General features: G+C 49.3%; 1 protein-coding gene across 2 annotated transcripts; it reads left to right on the forward strand.

Annotated features, from left to right (window-relative positions):
• The first annotated feature begins 274 nt into the window (after positions 1–274).
• On the forward strand, positions 275–13,099 carry KRT77 (keratin 77). 2 transcript variants are annotated; one of them, XM_063115805.1, is made up of 10 exons: positions 275–674; positions 705–922; positions 5,300–5,514; positions 6,782–6,842; positions 7,338–7,433; positions 8,607–8,771; positions 10,135–10,260; positions 10,375–10,595; positions 11,042–11,076; positions 11,539–13,099. In XM_063115805.1, the coding sequence occupies exons 1-10, from the start codon at positions 347–349 to the stop codon at positions 11,790–11,792; spliced, it is 1,719 nt and encodes a 572-aa protein (XP_062971875.1). In that variant the 5' UTR covers positions 275–346; the 3' UTR covers positions 11,793–13,099. The 2 variants fall into 2 exon arrangements, with proteins under 2 accessions (XP_062971875.1, XP_062971874.1); XM_063115804.1 differs by having other exon boundaries at positions 275–922.
• Positions 13,100–14,517: the final 1,418 nt, after the last annotated feature.

A 14,517-nucleotide genomic window follows, 5' to 3' on the forward strand; every position in this document is an offset into this window, starting at 1 on the left:
GGAAACTATATAGGAGTTTCTAGCAACTAGATCCTGAGAGATTATTGCATTCTGATCTCTAAATGGCAAGAGATGAATGATAAATGATCAAGTTGGAGAAGTTTGTCTACAATGTAATTTCTGCAATTCATAGGTGTGAGGTTTTAAACAGATGTTGCTGGCAGGCAAACTAAACATTAATACTCCTCTCCCAGGATTCTGAAGGTGCCCAGCCCAGCAAATGCATGTATATATAGGGACTGAGCCAGATCTCTTCCAAAGGAGTCATATCTCCTTCCCTCCCTGGTTTCTGCCTCTTTCCACCTGGGCCCTTTTTCTTGTCTGTTTCTCTTGATGCTCCAGCACCATGAGCCGCCAATTTAGTTCTCAGTCTGCATTTAGTTCAAGGAGCAGGAGGGTTTATAGTACTAGAGCTTCTGCAGGCTGTGGTGGTGGGAGCCGGGCTGTGGGGTCTGTGTGTCAGGCCCAAGGGAGGTGTGGTGGTGGTGGGTATGGGAGCTACGGAAGGGGGTTTGGCTCTAGGAGCCTCTACAATCTGGGTGGTAGTAAAAGCATTTCCATTAGCCTAGTGGGGAGAAGTGCCAGTGGTTTCCGCCAGGGTGGGGGAGCAGGAGGAGGATTTGGAGGGAGTAGAGGCTTTGGGGGTGGTGGCTTTGGAGGTGGTGGTTTTGGAGGTGGTAGTTTTGGGGGTGGTGGCCATGGAGGAGGTGGTTTTGGGGGTGCTAGATTTGGGTCTAGCAATTTTGGGCTTGGGGGCTTTGGTCTTTCTTGTCCTCCGGGGGGCATCCAAGAGGTGACCATTAACCAGAGCCTCCTAGAGCCACTTCACCTGGAGGTGGACCCTGAAATTCAGAGAATCAAGACCCGGGAGCGAGAGCAGATTATGGTTCTCAACAACAAGTTTGCCTCCTTCATTGACAAGGTGAGTGCCTCATGGGCAGGTAAAGTCTTTGGTCACTGACCAAATGGCCAAGAGAGCCACCTCTCACCACACTGTGCTATTTCAGTTTGATTATGACATGACAATCACTTCCAGACGTGTGTGTCCTGGGACCTTAGGAAAGTATTTACCTCATTTAGGTTTAAATTTGTCTTTGTGGGGGGGATTTATTTCTGTCTTTTCCTTTTTGCTGTAAAGCAAATAAGGGGTGTGAAACTACCCAATCGATACGTGGTGTAATAACCTCATTCTCATTGATCATTATTTACTTCCCATCTACCCACCCACCCATCCATCCATCCATCTCTTCATTCATCCATCCCATTTATCCATCCATCTATACACACACGCATTTATCCATACACATATACATACACACACATACGCATCCACCCATCTATCCACCCACCCATCTATCAGTCCACTCATCCATCCATCCACCCGTTCAGCCCACAAATACTTGCTAACATATAATCTATGCCAGACATTGTGCCAGGTGCTACAGGGATGACTAGGACACAGATCCTGCCCTCAAGGAGCCCCATATCTAAAGGAGAGAGAATTACAACAGTGTGAGGGAAGCATTTTAATAGGGGTAGTACTCTCTGGGCCATCGTACCTCAAAGGAAGATGCCGTGAACTCTGCCTACTGGGTTCCAGGTGGGCTTCACTGGGGACCCCAGGTCTGACCTCAGTGGAAGAAGAGTCAAGCAGGTTCCCAGGGAAGAGAGAATTTTCAGGTAGAAGGACCAGGAAGCATGAAAGTGTGACATCTTTAGGGAATTTCAAGTGATTAAAATGGATTTTAAATGGAGAAAGTGGCACAACAGAGGGAAGAGGGGGTAGTGGAGATGAAGCTGCAGAGGCAGGGTAGGAGAAGCAGGCTGGGCAGGCTGTGGCAGAGCCTAGGTGAATGCTCCAGTAAGTGGGTGTCTCTGGGGGCTAAAGTCAATAGCATGCAGTATAGGATTCTGTCTGAGTTCCTCTTTTAGCTGATTCAGGGCTAAGAATGGACCAGATAGAGCTATGGAAGCCCCTCTTCCTAGTTCCCCGATTAAACCTCAGATCAGGTCTGGTTCGGGCTCACATCACCAGGCAGAGGCTGGTGGAATAGCCATGGTAAAGACCTTCCTCCAGCATTTCCTTTGGCCAGACGTGGAGGCCCACCAGCCGCCGGAGGCTCCCTGGAAAGTACTTTGCCTTCAGGGATGTGGTGGGAAGTACCACGAAGCACAGAGGCCCCTGCACACTCACTGATTTTCCCTCAGTCCCCACAGGAGTTCGGTGTTGAGGCCAGAGCTTGACCTGTGGTCTGACTGCAGAGGCCACTGTTGGGCTACAGAGGTAGCCCCTGATATCCAGGCAAATGCTGGGGACAGGACAGAGTGTGTGAGCAGAAGGAGGAGGGATAAGAGTGTTGAGGGCCAGGCATAGCCAAAAAGGAGTTGGACAGAGCAAAGTGCTTCTGGCTACTTCTGATCATCCTGGATGGGAAATTTGGCTGAATATCATCATATCTCAGGCACAGGGAAGGAGTGGAAGGGTTTGACTGGATCAAAGAGGTGAAGTCGAAGGACACACCACTGGGAGGTCAAGGTGGGCCAAGGGAAGATCAGGGAAAACAGAGGGTTAGAGGTTAGTGAAATGACCACAGGCTGCTGCAACTGGTCTCCTGAGACTCTCATTTGATTATGATTCCTGCTGTTAACAGGGCATCTGCCCAGTTTTATGGTGTGGGGCTGTGGGCAGAGGCCAAGGTGCAAGAAATCTTGGCATCCTATCCTTCCCTAAGAGCATGGCCTGTAATGACCATGAGGAGAGGTTCCTCAGCCAGGTGGACTCTGGCATGGATGGAAGGGCGGCTTCTAGTACAGTGACTTCTGATGCTAGTTTCCCAGCTGGTTTTCCTGCATTCACCTTTAACCCTATACAGCCTAATCTCAATGCCACAGCAGAGCCATCCTTTAACAGCATGTCACATCACTCCTCCATTTGAATCCTCCCTTGGCTTCTTGTCTCATTTGGAATAAAGCCAAAATCCTATAAGGCCCTATATGATCTGTCCCTCCAACCCACAGCTGCTGCTAACCCCTGCCTTGAGTTTGTGAGAATTAGGCAACATTGCCCTCACGGGGTGGAAAAGATCTCAAACTGTAAGCTCTAGCGAGCAGCAAAGTGAGGGCTGGAAAACAGCCCCCCAAGGTACCAGCTCCCACCTGTCTACAGTGACCCTGAGCTCCCACTCTGCCATCTCTCCTGCTCTCCAGCACAGTGCTGCATTCTTTCCATCCTCCAGCACCCCAAGCACAGGCCTGTCTCAGGGCCTTTGAACCTGCCATTCCCTCTGCTTGGAACTCTTCTCACCAGAGAGAGGCCCAGCTTCCTCCCTTCCTCCCTCACCTCCTGAAGGTCTTTGCTCAGATACCACCATTGCAGTGAGTCCTTCCCTGACCTTATTTACTTAAAGCAGTACCTGCCACCCCAGAATTCCTATCCCTGTGTTACTCTTCTCTATAGCTCCTATACCCATTTGATACACCACATATATTACATATTCATTTCTTTATAGTCATCTCTCTGAATAGAATGTAAATTCCTAGAAAGCAGGGGTTTTGTCTATTTTATTTATTATTGAATCCCCTGCACCCAGAATAGTGGCTGGCACATGATAATTGCTCAATAAGTATATGTTAAATAAAACATTGAGTCAGCCCTTCAAGTGTCAGGCTTGGACCCTCAGAGAGGAGAATGGAGACAAAGGCTTTTTAGAACCAATGACAAGGGAATAGGTCCTCAGGAGGGAAAGGAAGGGTCTAGCTCCTCCCACTGGGATGCTGGGCTGGCCTTGCTCAGTGGACCTTTAGTCTTCCATGCCAGGGGTAGTGAGTGGCCTGGGTGGCCCACACTAGCAGGGAATTCTAAAGCCTTTGCATCTCATGAGTCGTGATACTTATTGTCTTCTCTGTGTTGGGCACTGTGTGTCCATGGGTCCATTGTGTCCCTGGAGAACAAAGCAGACATGCACCTGTCTTCATGGGGTCACAATCCACCAGGGAGAGACAGATGCCCAAACACCACCAAATGACTGCAAATTTCAGTAGATGCTATAAAGGCAAAGAATGAGCAGTTACAAAGGGGAGCCCCATGGGACGCCACTTCAGTCGAGATCTAAAGGGTGAGTAGGAATTCGCCAGGCAAAGAGTTGGGGAGACCTGGGGTGTTGAGGGCACTGGGAGGTCACTGTGGCAGGACAGTCATGAGCAGTAGGGAGAGGGCATGAGAGGCAGAGAGGTGGGCTGTGCTTTTTTCCGCTAGAAGCATGATGCTACATTCTGTCTGTGTTAATCTGAGCTTCCTCTGAGTTTTGCTGGTGAGAGTGTTTTGGGGAACCTGGGGGAAATGCAATGGCTTTCAGTAAATTTTCTAGTGGTTAAATCACATGAACATGGCCTGGCACTCCTTGAAGCCAGCCTCTGCCCTTGCTGTTTGGGTGGCCTGGTGAGAACCACAGTGTCTTTTACTGAGCTCCTGAGATGTTGTGGTTGGGATACTTGGGTTAAACCCAGAGCCCCCAGAGTTGTGTAACTGCCCCCTCATTGTTTTACATAGACACTCCCTATGGAACCATGAGATTTTTTATTTTTGTTCCCACAATATCACTGCCATGAGCACAGGGCTGTGAATGAGTGTTGAATTGATTCTCCACTCCCTGGGAGTGCCACCACAGAGTAAAAATAGACAGTGGCAGGAATTTCCCACGAGGGTGTCGCGAGCTGTGCTGACAAGCCCATGAGAGCTGATTGCCTAATCTCTTGCTTTGATAAAGCCAGCAAAAATAAGCCATGTGAAATAGTATTCTCTTGTGAACATTTTCCAGCCTACAGTCAGAATCCAAAGGGAATTAACAAGGGCTGGCTCCTCAGATGGTCAGAGTTCCTTCTCTCCTCAATCACAATGCATTTCAACCACAAAGAGAAAGAAACTTGGATGGATTAGTGCTTCAGATGTTCAGAATACCATTTCCTTATGTTGGCCTGGATAAATTGAATGTGGAGGGTGGGAGCTCTATGATGTAAATGGTTGTAGCTAAAGGAAACAAGGCATTCAGTTGGAGGTAATCTACCTTCAAAAGCAGAGTGTTAATTTTAGGCACGTTGACCTTATAGTCATTGGTCAACCATCAGAAATGACATTGCCTTCTGTGTGTCCTGGTCTTAGAGAAAGGGAAGCTCTCCCACCCCTAGAAGAGCCATCCTGATTCTCTAAGTTCTGGATATGCTGTGGGGCTGCTGATTCCCTGCCCATGGGGAAGCTGCTCCAACCCATAGCTTGGGGTGGACTGGGGTCTCTTGCTCTTAGGTGCGATTCCTGGAGCAGCAGAACCAGGTGCTACAAACGAAATGGGAGCTGCTGCAGCAGGTGAACACCTCAACTCGGACCAACAACGTGGAGCCCATCTTTGAGAACTACATTAGTCAGCTGCAGAAGCAGGTGGATTTTCTCAATGCAGAACAGATGCGCCAGAACTTGGAGGTCAGGAGCATGCAGGATGTTGTGGCGGATTACAAGACCAAGTGAGGCTCCAGGCGGGGCAAAGGGGTTGGGGGGAAGCATGGCAAGGATTCACAGGGGCAAGACATTCTGCTTCAGTTATTATGTGTAAGGGGTGGGACCAGGGTCACTAGGTGCAGTCATGCAGACTCCACACTGCATAACTGCAGGGGGTGCCATTTTGCATGTGGCAGCCTTAATAGGATGGTATTGACAGTCAGCTCTCAATTGTGTTGAACAGGGAGGGCAGGATAGCTTCATGGGCATTGGAGCCAAATAAGCCTGAGTTCCAGTGTGGGCTGTGCCCCTTACTAGGTGCCTACAAGTTCATCTCTTTAAGTCTTTAGCTTTCACATTAGTAAAGTGGGAGGCAGTAAGTACTTTCCTTGTTGGATTGTTGTGATAGGTAGATCTGTGATTTCTCAAACTTTGGTGTGCATCAGCTTGCTGAAATCAGATTTCTGGGCCCTACCCCCAGAGTTTCTGATTCAGTAGGTCTGGGATGGGGCATGAGTGTTTGCATTTCTAACATGTTTCCAAGTGACCAAGTGATGCTGATGCTGGTGGATTGGGGACCACACTTTGAAAACTGGTGGTTTAGATGGGATTATGCTTAATAAGTCGTTAGCACTGTGCCTGCACACACTAAACACTCAATGAGCTCTAGCTATTATACCATTAATAATGATGGTAGGGGTGACAGTTGTCCAATTCTATATCAGCTGTTCCTGCGCTGTGCAGGCAACCAAGCAGCTTCTCCCTCACTTTTCCTCCCCATGAGGGGTGTAGCGTGTTTCTGTTAAGACCACCTTAACGTGCTTACCGTGTTGTGCCAGAGGAGAGTTGAGTGTGTGTGAGTCACAGGAAAATTGAAATTCACATTTGGAGGTGTTGGGGGGCAGAACTGTAGGTGAAATATTTTTCCCTTTGAAAATTTTAGTAAAAGTGGTTGTTACTTTATGTTCTCAATTGAAAAAAATGATAGCGTTTGACACATTTACAAAGGTAAAATATCAACATAAAAATGGGCTCTTTGTTGGCATTCTGTGTGGGCTCTGGACTTTCCATGTTGGGTTATTGTCCCCTCTGTTGGCTTGGAGAGCCAGGAACTGGCTCCAGCTGCTCATCAGTGAGAGCACCAGGCTCTTGTCAGGGCACAGTCACGATCAGGGCTCTTTGAGAGCAGGACATAAGGATTTTGGGAAGTCCGAGCTTTCTGCTGTGAGGATAAATTTCAGGGTGCCAAGGTCAGCCCTGCAGTCTGTCTGTGCTTCTTGACTCCCCCCACAGGTATGAGGATGAAATCAACAAGAGGACCAGCAGTGAGAATGACTTTATCGTTCTGAAGAAGGTGAGGGAAAGGGAGTCCCCAGGGGGCTGTTGACCTAGGAGGCTGGGCACAGCAAGGAATCCCTGTGGGATGCTCCACAACATGGACATGGGCACTTCTGGGGCCAACGTGTTGTGTGTGTTGCCCAAATGTGGGGCCCTTGCACTGAGGGTAAGTCTGAAACTGACGCTGATATGACTAATTATGAATCCTTGAGTTCTTATCTCTCCAGGGCCCTGAAAGTGCAACTAAATTAACTGACAGCTCTTGAGCATCAGTTGTGTGGCCTTGGGACTTGGGGAAGGACCTGGGATGCTTTGACGTGTGGGAGTTGTTGTCACCCCTACTTCTGGCTAGGAAAGCCAGAGTTTGCAGTTCCCTCATTTGAGTGAGGCAATGAATTTTCAAGCAAGAAAATAAACCCAGAGAGGTTTTGCCACCTGCCTGGGCCACTACTGAACTGGTGGCAGTCAATGCCTAGGCAATAAAGCCAAACTGTCTTTGCTTGCTGTTCAGGATGTGGACGCTGCTTATATCAGCAAAATGAACCTGCAGTCCAGGGTGGACACTCTGTCTGGGGAGGTCAATTTCCTGCAATATTTATTCATGACGGTGAGCTCAGCCCTTATGTGAAACCCCTTTCTTTTCTGGTGTCTCACAAGGAGGATGGGCTGTACGAGGGGGAGGCCTGAAACCCAACAATTACTTGTATAGTCATTCTCTTATTTCTAAAGTAAAACGTGCTTGTTACCGAAATTTTAGAAATTACGGTTAAAGATTACCCATTTCTCACTACCACTATTAATATGTTAGTATATTTTCTACCAATTCATTGTAGCTAACATTCATTGAGAACGCATATTTATTGGAACTCATCTCCCCAGTCACCCTACCTCTGGCCTGGAGTCAGCCATCCATCCCCTCAATCCCCAATCCTCAGGAATCCGGGTGGGGGCAGTGGAGATTGGGGGCAGGGAGAATCCTGAGAGAGGAAAAAGTGAAGATGACCCTGCTTCGTGGCTTCCAGTCTGTCTGGAAATGAGGTTAACACCAGGACGCACAGGAGCAAAACCAACCAGAAATCTTCATTAATTCGGGGGAGTTGATAGGGCCATTAGAGGACTCTGTAGGAGATGACACTGGATTGTAAAGGGAGTGAAGACACAGTGCAGTGGTGACGGATAATGTACTCCCCCAGCCCTGGTCCCCCTACTGTTCGTGTTTAACTTGGGGGTACCTGCTCTGGGCCAGATGATTTACTTACATTATGGGTATCTTCATTCTACAGATGAGAAAACTGAGGTGCTGAGATATTAAATGACTTGCTCAGTCATCCAAGTAGTCAATGGTAGAGCCAGGACTCAAAAGTGAGTCTGAGTGGCTCCACAGTAGGAGTCCTTTCCGTTGCCTCTGAGAGCTCATGTGGGTTCCAGGAGCAGTCTGTCTGTCAGAGGTCCCTCTGAGGGTGGTGGCCAACCCAGAGCAAGGCAGGGATAGAGGACAAGGAGAGGTGTAAGGGGGGTGGGGGTGGTGTCTGTAAGGCTCGAGTTCAGGCTCCTTTCTTCTCCCTGGAGGCTAAGTGTGGGTCCTATTATTTTTAGTTGAGGCAGTTAAGACTCTCCCCATTACCTCTCCTTGCACACAACAATTCAAAGAACTTTTCCCCAAGAATCTCATCTGGCCCAGGTTTCTGGCTTCCCCAGAGAGCCTTGAGGGAGCAGCAGAGGGAAGCTGAAGCCCCGGGAGGAGAGTGGAAGGAATCAGCCTGTGCTCCCTGCCTCTCAGGAGCTGTCCCAGATGCAGACTCACATCAGTGACACCAATGTCATACTGTCCATGGACAACAACCGCTTCCTGGACCTGGACAGCATCATCGACGCAGTGCGGACCCAGTATGAGCTGATTGCACAGAGGAGCAAGGACGAGGCTGAGGCACTGTACCAGACTAAGGTGAGCGCTGGCCTTGGACTTGGCACCAAAATAGAAATGAATATCTAACAGAACTTGTATTGTCGTTCTCTTATTTCTAAAGTAAAATGTGCTTGTTACTGAAATTTTAGAAATTACGGGTAAAGATTACCTGTATTTCACTACCACTATTAGTATGTTGGTATATTTTCTACCAGTTCTTTGTAGCTAACATTTATTGAGAACTCATATGTTCCAGGCACCACACCAAGTGCTTTAAGTATTTTATTTCATTTAATCCTTACATCAGCCCAATGAGGTAAGGATTATTATCCTCATTTTTCATATAATACAATGTGAGGTTACCTGATTTCCTGAAGGTCTCATAGCTAGTAAATGGTAGAGCCAGAACTTAATTAAACTCAGGTGTGCTGTCTACAAACCCATGCTTTGTTCTGTAATGGTATATTAAACTATTGTTCTGTACTTTTTAATTTATCACTTATGAATAACTTTCTGTGACAGTAAATAGTCTGCATCATTTTTAACAGTGTGATATTTCATTGTGATTATATCCTTATTTATTAGATACGCATGCTTGTAGCTAAGTCATTGGGAACATCTTTGATAACTTCTTTATCATAAATTGACCTGGGCCTTTTTAGATGGTGAAGACTCTGTAGCTGAAGGGACAAAGGCTGATAGCCCAGTCACTAAATTTTGAACAACTGACACTTGATGATCTGCTTTGTGAATTACTTGTGACTCACTCCAATCCTGGCTGACCTCTGTCCCACTGTCCTGCAGACAGGTTTTCTGGGATGGAATGGATTTCAGCACTGAACTGGGGAGGCAGGTAGTCAAGAGTGAAAACATCAGGATGCAGAGATTCCCTTGAGTCAACTCCCCCCCCAACCCCCTTTAAAACCATGTCCTGTAGGTAGAGTTCTGATCGATGGGACAATGTAGACACAGTAACTGAAATAGAGAGGAAAATGTCAATGAACTTGGAGCATGCTGAAGGCCTCTGAGGACATAAAGTTTTGACTGCTAGGGAAATCATCCTGGAAAAGTGTAGGGAGGAATATGTTGGGGTGGAAAAAGAGAGGGGTCTCAGTGTGGGTAAGGGTCAGTGAGAAAGCTTAGGTGTGTGAAAAAGGAGGCAAAAAGGGCTTCAAGAAACAGGTTTGTCTGGCTGGGATGTGAGCTTGCCCAGAGACTGGTGGAATGAGGGAGGCTTGGTGTGGGTGTGGGTGTGTATTTGGCCAGGGTGTGTGGGGGGGCATAGCTCTAGGTGGGCTTGCTCTGGGAACCTCCCTGGGGAGAGCAGCACAGACCCCTTCCCTCCTGGAGGAGCTTGTGGTGAGCAGCAGGTGCTGACCTTGACGCTGCCTTTGACCTTTAGTACCAGGAGCTCCAGATCACGGCAGGGAGACATGGAGATGACCTGAAAAACAGCAAGATGGAGATTTCCGAGCTCAACCGCACAATCCAGAGGCTTCAGGCAGAGATCAGCAATGTCAAGAAGCAGGTGGGACGGGTGCTCAGGGTGGGCTGACCAGACGCACCGCCTCCCACAATGCCCTGCCAGATTGGGCTCCAGAAATTCAACCTGCACACTGTTCTCCAACTGTCTCTGGAGCAGATTGAACAGATGCACTCGGCCATTTCGGGTGCAGAAGAGAGAGGAGAGCAGGCCATCCAGGATGCACGGCAGAAGCTGCAGTACATGGAGGAGGCCCTGCAGCAGTCCAAGGAGGAGCTGGCCCGGCTGCTGCGTGACTACCAGGCGATGCTGGGGGCCAAGCTATCCCTGGACATGGAGATCGCCACCTACCGCAAGCTGCTGGAGGGCGAGGAGAGCAGGTGGGTCCGGCAGCCATGTCTCGGGAGCCAAAGCTCAGGATGCACCCACGAAGCAGTGGGACCGAGTAACTGGAGAGAAGCTTTTCTGGAAGATCAGTATCTCAGGGTGAGCAGAAACATTTAAATTAGAAGCAGAGGATGCGTGAGTTGGCAGAGTAGAGAGGTGGTTGCTATCATCCCCCCGCCTCCAAGCTGAATGTCTCCATACCCCAACTGAAGCCATCACAGCCAGGTGGTGACCTCCAGTGCTATCAGGTTCCATGAAAATCCTGCAACCCCTCTGGCCCCACCTGCTCCCTGACCTCTGCCCATGCATACACTTTTCCCTAAGGCTTGGGAACAGCTCTCCCTTCACACCTACGTCTCTGCTCCTGCTGTCTTCAGGCCCCTGCCTTCTTTCCTCTGGCTCTGTGGGTCTGGCTGATGCGTGTGCTTTGGTTTTGTAGGATGTCAGGAGAGCTGCAGAACCATGTGAACATCTGTAAGTAGCAGAGTCCAGATACAGAGTCTGTCTGGTTGGTGCTGGGCAGAGAGAGGGTCGGGGAGGGTGGCCAAGTGACCGGGAGGGAACTGGCAGTCTGGCATTTTAGCTTCTAGTCCCATACAGTGAACACCAAAGTAAGCAAACATAACCACAAATCCAGGAATGATTCGTTGAGACAAATGGTTATGATTTCAGGTCTGCTTATCTTAATTTTTATACCGCCCTAACAATCAGCCGTGGCTAGAGCTATTTAGGGTATATATTCAATAAACAATGAAAATGTGTTACTTAAAGGAGCCCTGACATCCCTCTGTAGTAGGAAGAGTACTTTTTAAGTGGGAATACTTTCGGGCGCTACCGGTGATCAGGGATGTAGGGAGTTGCAGGTGCAGGGGTGGGTGCGGGGTGGGGCCCCTGCCGGGTTTTCCTGACCTGTGTGCGCCGCCCTCTTCCCCACAGCGGTGCACAGCAGCCAGGTGAACATCGGCGGCGGCGGCGGTGGCGGCGGCGGCCGAGGCTCCGGAGGTTACGGCGGCGGCGGCGGCGGCGGGGGAAGTTACGGGGGCGGGGGCTCCCCAGGGGGCCGTGGAGGTGGTTATGGGAGCGGCAGCGGCGGGAGCTACGGAGCAAGCAGCAGAAGCGGCGGCGGCTCGTCCCGCGTGCAGATCATCCAAACTTCCACCAACACCTCCCACAAGCGAATCCTGGATTAGAGGCCACCCTCCTGCGACGCCGCACCAATCTCTCCTGTCCCTCGCACCCCGCTCCCCTCGCCCCACGCCCTGCCTGCCTCCCTCTCGCTTACCTTCTGATGGATCTCGATAGTTTTGCCAATAAATCCGAGTCTAGGTGGGGAAGCAGGGTGGAGAAGCCCAAAGGGCAGCTCTCTCGTTGGAGGGCACTCAGCCACATTCTCACTCAGACTCCGCTCCTCTGGCGCTGCTCCCGTCCCTGGGGACATCCAGAGGCCTACTTTTGCTGCGGGGAAAGAGAGGCTTAGAGCATCTAAGAGGAGGATAATCTGAGTTGATGTCTCCACCCCATACTCCCTTTCCTGCACTCTGTAAACAATAATCCACCGGGGCGCTCACAAAATGATCCCTTCGGGCAAGTAGCTGGTTGCAAGGCAACTAGCTTGGACAGGGGAACCTCCGCACCAGGGGACAGTCCCTGCCTCTTGGTCTGCAGCCTGTTACTTTTATGTTGATGGAGAGTGTAGATTTGCCGCCTACTCAGATGCCTGTAAGTCATGTCTGTTCTGATTCTGAATCTCTGTCTGGAGAAGCATCGTCCCCTGGGTTAACAGACCAAGGTGGGATTATTTCAGAGGGCATGGGGGCATGAGTACTCATCCAAAGGAAGGACTGTTCTTAGCAGTGGATGGAGGAGTGGATGGACAATCAAGTTCTGCTTCTGTCCTGTACCCTCCCGACAGCTCCATGCTTTGGAAGGCTGAACCTTCCTGAACTCTGCTCCATAACGACCCTACCAAGAATAACTCAGCTGGCTGAGCACATGCAGTCTAGCCCTGCTCCATCCAGGTGCCCAGGCCTGAGTGGTCCAAGAATCTGATTTGGGTCTTGGGAGGGTTCCAATCCTAAGCCAGTTTGGAAGCTGCTGTTTTTTGCAAGGCAGTATACTGCTCTTTCCCAGACCTCATAAGTCCTTTCTACCTCTGTTCTCTGTGGCTCTGAGCATTTGTGAGAATTTGACTCCTAATTTTGGGTCTTATGTAAGATGCTTGAGATGGGCTGGAGGGAGCAGGAAGGGGGAAATATCAGCCAAGTGATGCGCCTTGAGAGAGGGAATGTGGCTTTACTTCTGAGATCTAGAGTCATCTCCGCTTGCCTGCATAGTCCTCACACAGCCTCCAAGTCCAGATTCTCTCGGGGCATCTGATGGACTCAGTATGGGTCCCTTGGGGAATGCTTGTGATTACATCATTACCTGGTTCAAAATTGTACCTTGAAGGGCTTGGCATTTTTGGTGTTTCCATAATAAAATTTTCTGTTATCTCAAACTGCTGTTTGTACAGGAGACGAATTATTCCTTTTTGAATTTCTGTAGGCCTCTGAAATTGCTCATATTTAGGAACTTCGAGTTTACTATTTTTACTATTTTTTCATTGCACAAGGAATGCATGATCTTAAAGAACCTTGTGGATATAATTTTATTAACCCTTAAAGCAGCTGATCATTCAAAAGTCAATTACACATTTGTTCAGTGGGCATTAGTTAAGCTCCTACTGTGTGATAGGCAGTGGCCTAGGAAGTGAGAATGCAATGTCAAATGAATCTTCTGAAACTTAAGGTGCTCACAACTCAAATTATATATTATGGGGAAGGGAAGGTTCAGAGGGAGGAGAAATCAGAGTGTGTATGTCTGTGGACCTCCTAGCCTGAGGGTGGAAGCAAGGCCTATCCTGAGGACACAGGCAGACCCACCAAAACAGGAGCAGTGGGACCCGCAGCAAGTGCCAATGCTGGGGAAGGGAAGTTTGGTCCCAATAGCCTTCCGGAGGACTGGAAAGTAGAACAGGGTTGGGGAAGAGAGGTGCAGGCAGGGAGGTCCTGGAAGGGCCCTCTGGACAGGGGATTAGTCGGCTCAGAGACTCAAAGATAAGAGAAGGTGAATGTGTGTGGGCAAGAGGGAGCAGCTGGGCAAGAGAAACCAAACTGGGTGGGACAAGGGGCTGAGGCCCATTAACTGAGTGGGGGTTGTGAGCAGGAGTGTCGTTAATCGATGCCTCGAGGGAAGCACAGATGGACCTAGCTGAGGCATTACCTTTTCCTATGTGGTATTTCTGAGTCTGTGTAAAGGAGTCACATAAAAGATGTGACCTACTTTCTCATTCCCCGTAGGAATACAGATGGAATTTGAATATGGGATTCATTGATATATGATGGCAACCCATACTGATAAAACATTGTGTTCCCAGGCACACCCCTACATTCTCTCTGAGAAGTTTCTCCCCATCTCACCTATCTTGGTGGCAGGCCTGTTGGGGGACAGGCTGAGAAAGGGAAAGGTGAGCAGAGGGGCTGCCCAAAGGAAGGAGAGAAGGTGCAGATAGATGCAATGCCCTACACTTGAAGTCAAAACGCAAGAGCACAAGGACGAGGAAGGGAAGACACGGGCAGATAGCAGTGGCATAAAAATGATTTAGCATGAACAGCTGACAGTGAGAACACATGAGTCAATAGGGCGTGGTGGCTGCTGGGACAGCCATGGGAACCAGGAAGAGAGTGGTGTCTAGAGCAGGTTCAGGCTCTTCTGTAGTTAGACCACTCTGGGGGCTCTGAGCCCAAGGACAGTAATAAATAGGAACCTCTTCAGAGGGCAGTGACCAGGACACTGGTGGTGGAGAGTCAGAAACGTGGCCACATAGGAATGGTTGAAGACTCTGTGGAGAAAGTGTCTTTGGGGAAGATGTGACAG

The sequence above is a fragment of the Cynocephalus volans genome, chromosome 12 (genome assembly GCF_027409185.1).
Source record: "Cynocephalus volans isolate mCynVol1 chromosome 12, mCynVol1.pri, whole genome shotgun sequence".
Taxonomy (NCBI): domain Eukaryota; kingdom Metazoa; phylum Chordata; class Mammalia; order Dermoptera; family Cynocephalidae; genus Cynocephalus; species Cynocephalus volans.